This window comes from Hippocampus comes, unplaced genomic scaffold (assembly GCF_001891065.2).
Source record: "Hippocampus comes isolate QL1 unplaced genomic scaffold, H_comes_QL1_v1.1 scaffold169, whole genome shotgun sequence".
Taxonomy (NCBI): Eukaryota; Metazoa; Chordata; class Actinopteri; order Syngnathiformes; family Syngnathidae; genus Hippocampus; species Hippocampus comes.
In genome coordinates, this window is record NW_017806049.1 from 252,617 (window position 1) to 265,126 (window position 12,510).

Sequence of the window (12,510 nt, forward strand, 5' to 3'; positions counted from 1 at the left end):
ATAAAAAGCCACTTCTGTCAGTCAGTGCTTCGTCCATCATTTTTAGTCAAGTTTCCTGTCATTTGTCAGCAAAACGGGCATCCATCATTGACTTTGCCTTTCTGTACTATTTCAGAGTCTACGTCAGTCTTGTGTACTGATTAGCTAGCTAAAAGCTAATCAGTTATGAATTGTCACAGACATTCAAATGAATATGTAAAAAACCGCAGTGACACAAAAAGCTCTTATTTTTTCATAATTCTAACTGTTGCTTTTTCATTTGTTCCTGCTTGTATTTTGTGTGTGAGCGAGATTGGTATAGCTGTGCATTTGATTTCATGAAACCATGGCCGCGGATGGTATGGTAAGCAATCTTTTCGGCCATGATGTTTACTTGCTATGGTGGGAACATATTCATTCTAATTCATGGTGATTCCGAGCGGCCCGGTGGTGAGCGTTGACCTCACAGTGCAGAGGTCGTGGGTTCGATGTGTGGAGTTTGCATGATCTCGCCGTGCCTGTGTGGGTTTTCTCCGGGCACTCCGGTTTCCTCTCATAATCCAAAAACATGCATGGTGGGTTAATGGACCACACCAAATTGTCCCGAGGTGTGAGTGTGAGCGCGGATGGTTGTTCGTCTCTGTGTGCCCTACGATTGGCTCGCAACATTACACATTAAATATCATATTTTTCTCAACCCGTTGGTACAAACGATGTGACTTTTTTTTTCTGTAAACCTATGTATCACCCATCCCTCTCTAGATTTTTGTGCATTTTTTTGGGCGCAAAATGTTTTATGGTATGTATGCATGAATAATATCAACTATACATATTTTTTTCTTTCATTAATGTCACGTTTGCAAGGTGGTGGTGGACCCCAAAAAGCAGGCAAGAGGGAGGAGCAGGGTGTACTTGACGATAGTGATGTGCCCGACTGTGCCGAGGTACCGATGCGTGTGCCGAGTAAACCGGAAGAAAATCCGCGAAGCGCGCACTGAGGCGCGTGTCGATTACGCTTGTGGCCACGCCCGATACCTCGGAACGCGCGTTGCTCCGCCCGAAGCCTCACGGGACGGGATTCCTACGTCACCGCCCACAAATAGTTTCGCGGGTGAATCGAAATAAATTCGGCGCACCGGGACGATAATGAGCTCACAGGTGACGCTGACACTCAACTCGCATCTCCAAACCTCAACTCATTCCGATTCATTTTACAATGAACAACATTACAATTTGTGTGGCGCACACATTAAATCTGATCGTGAAGAAGGCTCTGGCAGAAAACACTGAGCTGTCTGAAAACTTTTTCCAAAGAACTTGGGTACCAAGAGAGCACGTCGTCTTTGTTGAGGCATTATAGGGCCCTGCATGAAAATAAGGAGACAACTCAAACAGAACCACCCCCAGGTAAGGCATTTTAACATGCAATGAAAGAACAGCATAGCCTACCATGTGTATTTCAAATGTGACAGATGAAATGAATGACATCTATCACTAACTCTGTCTCTGTTAAACTGCAGTGAATAAGAATGCAGTGGAAGAGGCATTAATCAATATGGTGATTGAAGATTGCCAGCCCTTCAGTTTTGTGGAGGACACAGGGTTCAGGAAGCTTATCCAACTTTCGACCCTACATATGTTCTCCCCACCAGGCGGGTGTGTGAGAGCACATGAATCATTTTTCCCCATTCCCCCATAAGTGCTCTTCCAATAGTGTTCTTTCTCATTTCCTTTAGACTTTGAAAGCCATGGTGGCGGAGAGGTACCAGCAGGCAAAAGAGAAGGCCCAAGACCTCATAGCAAAGTCCTCTGCTGTGAGCATAACAGCAGATATGTGGACCAGCATCAACACAGATGCATATCTGGCAGTCACCTGTCATTTCATTGATGAGCACACCTCTCTGCACTCAGCTGTGTTAGGTGTGCTCCATTTCCCTGACCACCATACAGCTGAGAACATGGCTTCCGTTCAATCGGCACTCATGGCACAATGGGGCATTTCCACCAAGGTAACTTGCCTTGTGACAGATGGTGCAGCCAACATGGCTGCATGTGCCAGAGACCTTCATCTGCACCACACAATTTGTGTGGCGCACACATTAAATCTGATCGTGAAGAAGGCTCTGGCAGAAAACACTGAGCTGTCTGAGATCCGTCTTCAGTGTAGGAGGATAGTTGGCTACTTCAAAAGCAGTACCACTGCAAAGGTGAATTCCTTTATTACACAGCAGTATTCAAATTAATGCAAAATGACTTGAATAATGTTTTGTTTCATATTTAATTTTTATAGACAAGGCTGACACAGGTGCAGGAGCAAATGATGCCTACAGAGCCTGTGCTGAAGCTCATTCAAGAGGTAAGTTGACATCCATAACTGCTTCCACTCCCCTTTCAAACAATAATGACCTTTTATTTTCAGGTGGAGACACGCTGAAACAGCCCCTTCCACATGTTGCAACGGATGTACAACCTCAGGGAAGCCGTAGGAGCAGCCCTGGCAGGCCTCCACACTGACATTGCCCCACTCACATCCCATCAGATGAGGCTCATGTCTGAGAGTCTGCAGGTCCTCTCCCCATTTAATGATGCCACCGTAGAGCTCTCAGAGGAGAAGAGAGTGTCTGGATCCAAGGTCATACCACTTCTGGCCATGCTGCACCACACCTTGGAGGATGACATAGGAACCATAAAAATGGAGGAGAGCAAAGCAATGGCTGAGGGCCTTAAAAAACAACTGAGGGACAAGCTCTACACCCTCCAAACCATGAGCATCATGTCACTGGCAACACTGCTGGATCCCAGGTTTGTATCGGTTGTCTGTTTTTCTCATCTGTCTACTCGCACCAACAAATGAGCAAGTGCCTCTTGATGAACAGTTCACAACTGCAATGAGTCTCATTGTCGTTCGCAGGTTCAAGAAGATAGGCTTCTTCAGCCCAAATAAAGCACAAGAGGCTGAGAGGAGGCTCACAGCTGAATGTGCGACAGTGATCCGGCACAGGGCATCTTCCTCCTCCACCTCCTCCTCCAACCCATCATCTGCAACACAACCGGACACATCAGAAGCTTCCCAGCCTGTTGCGCAAGGTAATATTCGATACATTCTAATGGTGTTAATTAAGCAATAGGAAATGAGCGGCAGTGCATTATTGTGGGATTCTTTTGCCCCCATCTCTACGATGGGCAGCCGGAACTGCCTGTTGGCTGTTTGTCTGTTGTGCCTTAGGTAACAAGCTGTGGTGGCGACTGGACCACACAGTCATGCAGAGGAGGACCCAGAATGAGACCGCAGATGCGACTGTGGAGGTCCACACTTACCTGGGCGAACCCAACATAAGCAGGATGTCAAACCCCCTGGACTACTGGGAGCTGCACAGACATGTCTACCCAAACCTCTACAAATTAGCTATAACCTCTCTCTGTACCCCAGCCTCATCCGTCCCTTGTGAAAGAGTATTTTCAAAAGCAGGAGAAATACTATCAAAAAAAAAGAAACCGTTTAAAGCCAAACACTTTGGAAAAGCTTGTTTTCCTCAATAAAAATGAATGAAAGGTGTATCTTGTTCCTTGTTTATGTCAATGTCTAAAATAAAGCAATCGTTCTTTCAATTAACACACGCACATTCATTCACATCACAACTCCCTGCCCTCTTGACCCCATCAAATCCATGGTATTTTCATCACTGTCTGTCATGACATTTATTTTCCACATGATGGCGCAATAGAACAAATGGAGCCTCATGATGCATCGGCCCAGGACCGACCCAGTTGGATGGAAAGCCTCATTGCTTCATGAGGCTTCAGATTCCCATCACTACTTGACGAGTTGTATTGAAACACAGAGAAAACTAAATCTTAAACAAAACAAAGTCCAAAGTATCACAAGGAATCCAAAGTACCAAACCAAAACTGAAGCAAAAAAACTAGAACAGAACCATGACAGAAACAAACATGACAGCTGCAACAAACAAACAGCAACACACACAATGACCCGACAATGCGTGGTCGGGCGGGAGTCCTTTTATACTACTAATTACATAACGACCAACAGGTGTGCAGCTGCAGGGGGAGCCCTACAGTGCCACCTGTTGGTCACAAACAGAATCATGACAATTAAAAAGCATACTGTACATGTCACAAACAAAAAACAGGGCTTACAGCAGTGTTCTAAGTGTCAAAAATGCTCTTTTATCAATTTTGTAACATGTCAAATATTCTTACATCTTATGTTGCTTTTCATTGAGGTGCTCAATTCATTTACGAACTTGAAAATCCATTTTACACTTCTTGAATTTAACTGCAGCAACTTTAAAGAGATCTGGGTTCTGTACATATTCTAAAATGAGCAAATATCTATTTTTGTATCACAAAAAAATCTTGGAACACATTGTTTACATACATTTCAAATACTACAAGAAAAACTACGATAGAAGTAATCCATTCGTATATCCGAGTATCTAAATTTTAACCTAACAGCTGAAGAATCTTAACAATGCAGCAATGCCGAGATTGCTTGATATCTCTCCAATTTGGCCAAATCTAATTTAATAAATCACCCAACGTCATATTTATTTCACAGTTTAATGAATTAGTGTTGGCGCAGGGTCCTCACCCACTGAATTATAGTAAAAATAGTAAGTCAGGACAGAGCGTTGGACATATTTAATTACCACCTCGTATTATAATGTTACCTCGAGGTGGAAATTTCATTACCCCAATCACACCTTTGGATCCACATCCTGAAGCCATGTTTTCTGACAGCGTATGTCAGCATGAAAACTCTGCACACCTCTGATCAAATACGTTTTGTGATATAAAACATTTCAACTCAATTGAAAAGAAATATAGCGTTTTACAGAGGGGATGTAATACATAAACAACTGAGGTGAGGTTGCACAAATGTGCACGCTCTTACTCAATCAGCACATATGTGCCACAATTTAAAATGCCCAAACCCGGAATAGTTGTCTTGTCTACTTGTCCACAGCGGAGCAAAATGAGTATAGCTATCACTTGCTTGTACTCCTCCAGTTTATTAAAAATAAAAAAGATCATAGATTAAGGCATAGGTATGTTTTTGCCGGGGCATATTTCTGTCAGTAAAACGGGTGTGGACTGAGAGGGTCTGTTGGTTCTTGACCCGGTAAATGACGACTACACTGATGGACGAAAACCCCGCCTCCATCAGTGCTTAGTCCATCACCTTTAAGTTTCCCATCATTTGTCAACAAAACGGGCGTTGGTCAGTGATGGAATGACAGACCTTCCATTGGTACTGACGGAATGCCCACCTGTTTCCTGGTGATGCGTCCATGAAGATGAAATTAGGACTGTGTTGTTCACGTCGGGGCACAATCACTGGATTAATTATGTGATTCAGGTACTAATATGCGCTGTACCATTCACAAAGAGTGGGGCAGTTCTGTACCGAGTGGACACCGTTGCCCACACTGTAACACCGCCATCACCAAAAGCTAGTCAGGGGACAACAGTGGCTGATGCATAGCGCACTCCTTGACGTCTCCAACATCGTTGGCGGCCAACAGTTCGGCTCAGCGTGAATCGCCTTTCATCAGAGAACAGCACTGAGGCCCATTGGTCCCTCGTCCTGTTGGAGAGGAATATTCCAGGATCCATCAATTTGTAGGGATATCCCTACTCAGGACTAAAAGGATTTTTCATTTGTTCTGTGTCAAGGGCAACTCAGAGAGCAAATGTTTTTTTTTGTCAGATTTAAATGTCCGGTATAACAATGCCGGCGACACGATGATCGACTGGTTAGCATGTCCGCCTCACAGTGCGGAGGTGCAGGGTTCGATTCTGGCTCCAGCCTTCCTGCGTGCAGTTTGCATGTTCTCCCTGTGCCTGCGTGGATTTTCTGCGGGTACTCTGGTTTCCTCCCACATTTCAAAAACATGCATCGTAGGCTCATTGATTATTCTAAATTGTCCTTGATTGTCGGTGTGAATGGTTGTTCGTTTCCGTGTGCCCTGGAATTTGCTGGCAACCAGTTCAGGGTGTCCCCCGCCTACTGTCTGAAGACAACTGGGATAGGCTCGTGACCCTTGTGAGGATAAGCGGTTCAGATAATGGATGGATGATATAACAATGCATTTTTTGTACTTTTCAGGTGTAAATAGTATTATTATATTGGGGATGAATATTTTTCCATCATTGTGCAAAGAGAAATGTGGATTTTTCACCAAATATGTAGGTCAGTTGTATGGAAATTACACTTTCTTCATTATACTGTGAGTTTCTCCCTTGAGCAAAATGAGCGATGCTCCAAAACTTGCAATAATATGGCCATCAAATTAACCCCATAATTGTATTTATTAAGTTACTTTGTAGATCGGTGAGGTTCAAGGATCATTGATGGATTTTTGGTGTAAGGTTGAGTGAATTTCAATTAAATTCCGCTGGTTTCAATTTAATTGTGCATATGGAAGGGGAAAAAAATTAATCTGTGCAATTTATAATTATAATTTATTATTCCTCAATTTTCCCCTATTTGTCCTATTGTGTAGAGTTGTGGGGAACCTAAAAATAAATGCAATTGTGGTTTTGCAAAAAAAAAAAAAAAAAGTCTTTTTTTTAAAGATTTTATTTTCTGAACATCAAACCTTATGAAGTTAAAAGACCTATGCAAATATAAAATTGCATTAAATAATGTTAAGAGCAAAAACACAATCTGTTCCTTCATACAAAATTTCTCTCACTCGAAAATCTCATTATGATACGACAGGTGTTTATGGCAGGGTTCGTGGGGATGAGAAAAGAACCCAAATGATAGGGAAAGGCAGGTTAGCATTCAAAAATTGCTTATTTGAATGGCCAGCGCAACTTGGGATGGAGCGAAGTTCAGACGGGGTGGCAAGTGGTCCACAGGTGGGGGGCTCAAGTTGGCAAGCAGGCACACAGTCAAGGGTCACAAAGACGATGGCAACGAGTGATCTGTAGTCAGAGAGTAAGATCATTAAAAATATATACTCATGGTTGGTTTCAGCAATAAAGGGCTAGCTAATCAGCTATGAACTTCTTTTAAGAGGGTAGAAAATCTGCCAATGGGTTGGAGTCCCAAAGCGTCTTAACAGTCATACAAAGCAGAAGCAAAACCTGAAAGCCTGTTTTTGTGTCTGTTTTTGTTCTTTGTTTCTTCTCTTACAAATGTAACATATTTAGGTTTTTGATGTGTTGGGAGTTGTGAGCAGCTGAGTCCCATCGCTCCGATTACTGGTGCTACTTAATTGTGTGTATTGTGGAATACATTTGTGTATGGAGAATGAACAAACAAAAACTCACATATTCACTGGATTAATAATTGTGTGGAGAAACTGCCAGGGGATAATCAAATATTAAAAAAACATTCGGGTGCCTGGTGAGAGAGTGGTTAGCGCGTCGACCTCACAGTGCAGAGGTGCAAGGTTCGATTCCGGCTCTGGCTTCCCTGTGTGGAGTTTGCATATTCTCTCCGTTCCTGCATGGGTTTTCTCCGGGTACGCCGGTTTCCTCCCACATTCCAAAAACATGCATGGCAGGTTGATTGGGCACTCCGAATTGTCCCTCGGTGTGAGTGTGAGCTAGAATGGTTGTTCGTCTCTGTGTGCCTTGCGATTGGCTGGCAACCAGTTCAGGGTGTCCCCCGCCGACTGCCCGAAGACAGCTGGGATAGGCTCCACAACCCCCCTTTGTGAGGATGAAACGGATCAGAAAATTGATCGATGGAGCACCCTTAGTGAGGATGAAACGGATCAGAAAATTGATCGATGGACTCTGGTGCTCAAAAAAATATACTAAATGCAATAGGGATACTATAAAGCAGGTTTGAGCATTCCGTCAGTGTTGATGGAAGGTCCGTAAGTCATTGGCGCATGATCTTTTTGTTGATGAACGACAAATGACGTAACCAAAAAAATAAAAGTCGAACCAAGCACTGGCAGAAATGGATTTTTGTCCATCAGTTTAATTGTCACTAATTGAGACAAGTAATGACTGACAACTGAAATAAACAATCTCTGCCTGATGATAGACGGACTGGCGGGCCGGTGAAATTTAGTGACTGAGGCAATAACAAAAGTGCGGTAAAAATAACAAGTTGAATTCACCGAGTGACGATTACAGTTTGATTTGGCTTGAAAAAAAATGATGGAGTGATGATGCTCAGGCCGCTGATGGATGACAAATGACGGACTTGCAACATTTTGTAAAATTGCCCACCTTTTCAAATGGTTGTCAAATACTTTGAATAAGGTAAGTGTGGCAACAGATGAAGCCAAAGGAAAAGAATATGCGGCATTAGACACATGAGAAATAAATCTATCTGTCTCAAGTCAAAGGCCTCTGCTCAACAAGAGACGGCGAGATGTGCGTGCACCGCAATTGTTGCCCTGACACAATCATCCACCCTCGCACTGAAGCTGATTTGTTATTGCCGCCTCTCCAGGGTCACTGCTTGTGTTTGATTGGCCGCGGCCCTATAATTTAGACCAAGTGGAATGTTGCTATGCCAACACTAGTCAAGGCCAGACGACTAATAGAGGAAAAAACAGCGATGAATGAATAATATTGACTGATATTTGCCCCCTTGAGCTTTCTGATTAAGTTGATGGTGATGAAACAGAAAACAGTTTGAAATAATGACTTTGTCGGTATTTAATTTCACATGCAAAACAACCACCACAAAAAACAAAACAAAACGAAAAAATGAGCACCAGACTCTCTGCACATTGCAATGTGTGCATGACTTCTCCTTGTGAATGGGTCTTATTTCTATTCACGTAAACCAGGTTTAAATTAAAACCCAAGTACATTTTACACTGTATAATGGAAAGTAATCCACATAATAATGGGCATTCTGTAATCCCTTATTTTAATCCCATAATAATGTCTTTCTGCGACTTCTGATTATCCACCACGAGAGACAAACAACATGAGCTGATGCAGAAATATGCAGTGGCAATTCAAGTCATGACCAGCTGGAGTGTAATTCCAACAGTGACCAAAAACGGGGGATGTTGAAGGGCTCTATTTTCATAGCCTGGCACCCGTGTGCTCGGTGTAAAAAAGTGTGTAACTTTATTTTGGTGCCAGTGCTAGTCCAGTCCATTGTTCCGGCATACAGAGTTGCCTCGCCCCCACCTCATCTGACAACAAAAAGTAGTCTGTGCTCACATCGTCATTTTCGTTCCGGGCAATGGTATATTTCAGCGTGTTTGTGAATTTGGTTGCTCCACCTCGTGACTTCCACACACCCTTGCAAAAAGAAGAGTACATTTTACATGAGCTAAAAGGAGTTCTACTCTGCAGCAGTGGAACATGATTTTGGTGCATTTGACCTGCGGTTCGGTCCTCCGCGCGTGTGTCATGGATGTTACCGGATTTCATTCACAACCGTGGCAATAGTGTGGGACAAGGTCTTCGAATCATTCTAGGAGTCAATTCAATGATTGAATTATAATCATCATCATATATCACCATAAATATTTTTATGCACCCCCTCACTGTTGGAAGTAGAGGGGTAACATAGGGAGGCATGATCGGGGTGCAAGGTGGCCTCCAATTGCCCACGTCACATGCACAGCTGATAACATCACCCAACAAGTGGAGCTGTTGCGCCCAATCCTGCCTGTGCAAAATCTAGCAACATAACAAAAATAAGAAAACGCCATCCATGCTCACAATTAGACTGTGCTTTGCGCTAGACTTGCGCTGAGAACGAAAATAGGGCCCGAAGGGGCAAAAGGAGAAGAAATTAAAAACTGCAATTAAAATTTCTAGAGACTGTTGTGTCAAGATGTTCAACAGAAAGGAGGAAACTCACTACAATTATTTTATTTTTGTAAAATTAAACACTGTAATTGAACATAAGAGTTGCATTTTGTATTTACTTGTTATTTTGAAATGCGACCTTACTTTTATGACATAAATGGAAGAGCACTAATAGTTGTTCATAATGTTGATTACCATGGCTAGGTGTGTATGATTCTACGGGATTAAAAAAAAAAAAAAAAAAAAAAAAAAGATCATTATTTTTAATGGGATTCAAATTAAACTACAAAGCATTTCACAAAAGCACAATCATTCAGCAAACCAGCACTGAAGACAGAAACACGATTTTCCAATTTAATCATCACGTTTCGAAGAACAAGCAAACAACAAAAAGTCGATATTCCACAAATTCTGCCAACATAAAATTGGTCTTTTGTAACAGTTTTTCAATGGAATATTTCTCTATGAAGGAAGTAAAGCTGTTCAAATATAAAAATCTCTCTCTCTTTTTTTTTTTTACTTGAGTGCTCAGGGCTTTGTGTTCAGGTACCAAGTGCTACAATATGAGACAATAGAGTCGACCACAGCAACAATCTCTTGAAAACAAAGGGGTCAGTGAACTATCTTTATTTATTCAGAGCACACAACAGGAAGGTTAGATTTAAAGCAAAAATCATTTTCACCTTGTTTTGAACTTTATTTTTTGGGCTCTCATGTCACACTCCGGTCAAATGGTTAGGATGTCCGTCCGCCTCACAGTGTAGAGATGGCGGGTTTGAATCCGGCCACGACCTGCCTTTGTGGAGTTTGCATGTCCTCCTTGTGCCTGCGTGGGTTTTCTCTGGGTACTTTTACATTCCAAAAAACATGCACGGTAGGTTAATTGATCACTGTAAATTGTCCCGAGGTGTGAGTGTTAGCGCGAATGGTTGTTTGTCTACGTATGCCCTGAGATTGTCTGGCAACCACTTCAGGATGTACGGCGCCTGCTGCCCGAGGCCAGCTGGGTGAGACTCAAGCAGGCTAGCGACCCTCGTTAGCATAAGCAGTTCAGATCATGGATGGATGTTTCATGTCCATTTTAGGGCGTGATCAAGCACCCTCAAATTAAATTTGAACTTTCAATCAACCCACCATGGATGTTTTTGGAATGTGGGAGGAAACCAAAGTCCCAGAAGACAGGTCACATTGTAAAAAATGAGATATTTATCCAACTCTGGAACACCTGTGAAAGTGGCCCAGATCGAATTTACAAAAAAAATAATAATAAATTGAATCATTAGACTGTCCAAAAAAAAAAAACCAGGGCCAAAAAAATTGGATTGGAAATTGGGTCGCATTTGCCATCAGTCTGTAAGTACCCTACTTGACATCCAACAATTTGTCTGCATTCTTGAAAATCCTTTTGTGAAGTCAAGCAATGCTGTTTTTTGTTTTTTTTTTAGCACATCATTGTCTTGTTTAGTCTCACTCACCAGAATGTAATTTAAATAATTTCATTGCCATGTGAACTTTAATGACAGAACTGTCTCGTGAGGCTGTGCGATATGGCTAAAATTCAATATCGCTGTATTTTTGCCAGATATTTCAATAATGGTACCATAACGAAATTACTATGGGTTCAGTGAAAACTATTCATTCTTATAAAAGCAAAAGTAAAAGGCTGTGCAATATGGCTAAAATCAAATGTCTCGATATTTTTTACCAGATATTTTGATCACAATAGAATAACGATATTACTGTGGGTTCAGTTAAAACTAAATAGCTTTTCAAAAGGATGTACAAAGTGTATTTTTTTTTTTTTTAACTGACCGCCAGCAACATTCACAAAGTCAGCATTACATGAAGAAAAATAATTAAACTCACATTGTTCTGCAACTGTACTTGCAAAAAATGTAAAATAAAAAATGGCATGTTTCAACAGAAGTGTTTATTGTATTTGCGTGTGTTCGGGTTAACTGCATTGTGTGTGTTGTTCTGTACCAATTTGTCGAAGCACGACTGTAGGCAGGATAAGCTGTTCAGAATATGGATATAGATGTGTTGTGTCGCTTAGAAATAAATAAATAAAGTTGACCCCTCACTCCTGAACATAACGATGGTTGTGTATTGATGGCGATGTGATGTGTGGAATCCCTGTCATATGAACTTTGCCCGGATCGCGTTTTGAGGGTGCCTACACAATATGTTACATTGTAGGACTTTCATTAATCCACAAAAAGATGGTGGCAGTTTACGTCGATGCAAGATGTGACCGAAATAGGATCACACCATGCCGGTGTATTCAATTGACTGCACACGGTCTGCTTGTACATTTTTACAACAAGCTCTGCTATTTTATCCACTGAAAATCCATCTATTTTCAGATTTGCTTGTTCTCACAAGGGTCACGGGGGGTGCTGGCGTCTATCCCAGCTGCCTTCGAGTAGTAGCCTGGGGACACCTTGAACCAGTTGCCAGCCAATCACAGGGCACACAGAGACGAACGACCATCCACGCTCACACTCACACCTAGGGGCAATTCAGAGTGTTCAATCAGCCTGCCATGCATGTTTTTGGAATGTGGGAGGAAACCGGAGTACCCGGAGAAAACCCACGCAGGCCAGGAGAGAACATACAAACTCCACACAGGGAGGCCGGAGTTGGAATTGAACCCAGTACCTCTGCACTGTGAGGTCGAGACTCTAACCACTGGACACCAGGCAGCACTGATAATGTTGACATTTTAAATATGGTCATGTAATGTTGTAAAACAAAATAATG

At 42.3% G+C, this 12,510-nt stretch overlaps 1 protein-coding gene across 1 annotated transcript; it reads left to right on the plus strand.

Annotated features, from left to right (window-relative positions):
* The first annotated feature begins 2,440 nt into the window (after nt 1–2,440).
* Nucleotides 2,441–3,207, plus strand: LOC109529559 (zinc finger BED domain-containing protein 1-like). Its single transcript, XM_019892979.1, has 2 exons — nt 2,441–2,781; nt 2,891–3,207. The coding sequence occupies exons 1-2, from the start codon at nt 2,441–2,443 to the stop codon at nt 3,105–3,107; spliced, it is 558 nt and encodes a 185-aa protein (XP_019748538.1). The 3' UTR covers nt 3,108–3,207.
* Nucleotides 3,208–12,510: the final 9,303 nt, after the last annotated feature.

What these genes read in the sequence shown, in the direction of transcription:
- LOC109529559 (XM_019892979.1), top strand. Translation starts at nt 2,441, where the DNA reads ATGTACAACCTCAGGGAAGCCGTAGGAGCAGCCCTGGCAGGCCTCCAC. An exon ending in GCAACACTGCTGGATCCCAG is followed by an intron (nt 2,782 to 2,890) that starts GTTTGTATCGGT and finishes TGTCGTTCGCAG; the next exon opens with GTTCAAGAAGATAGGCTTCT.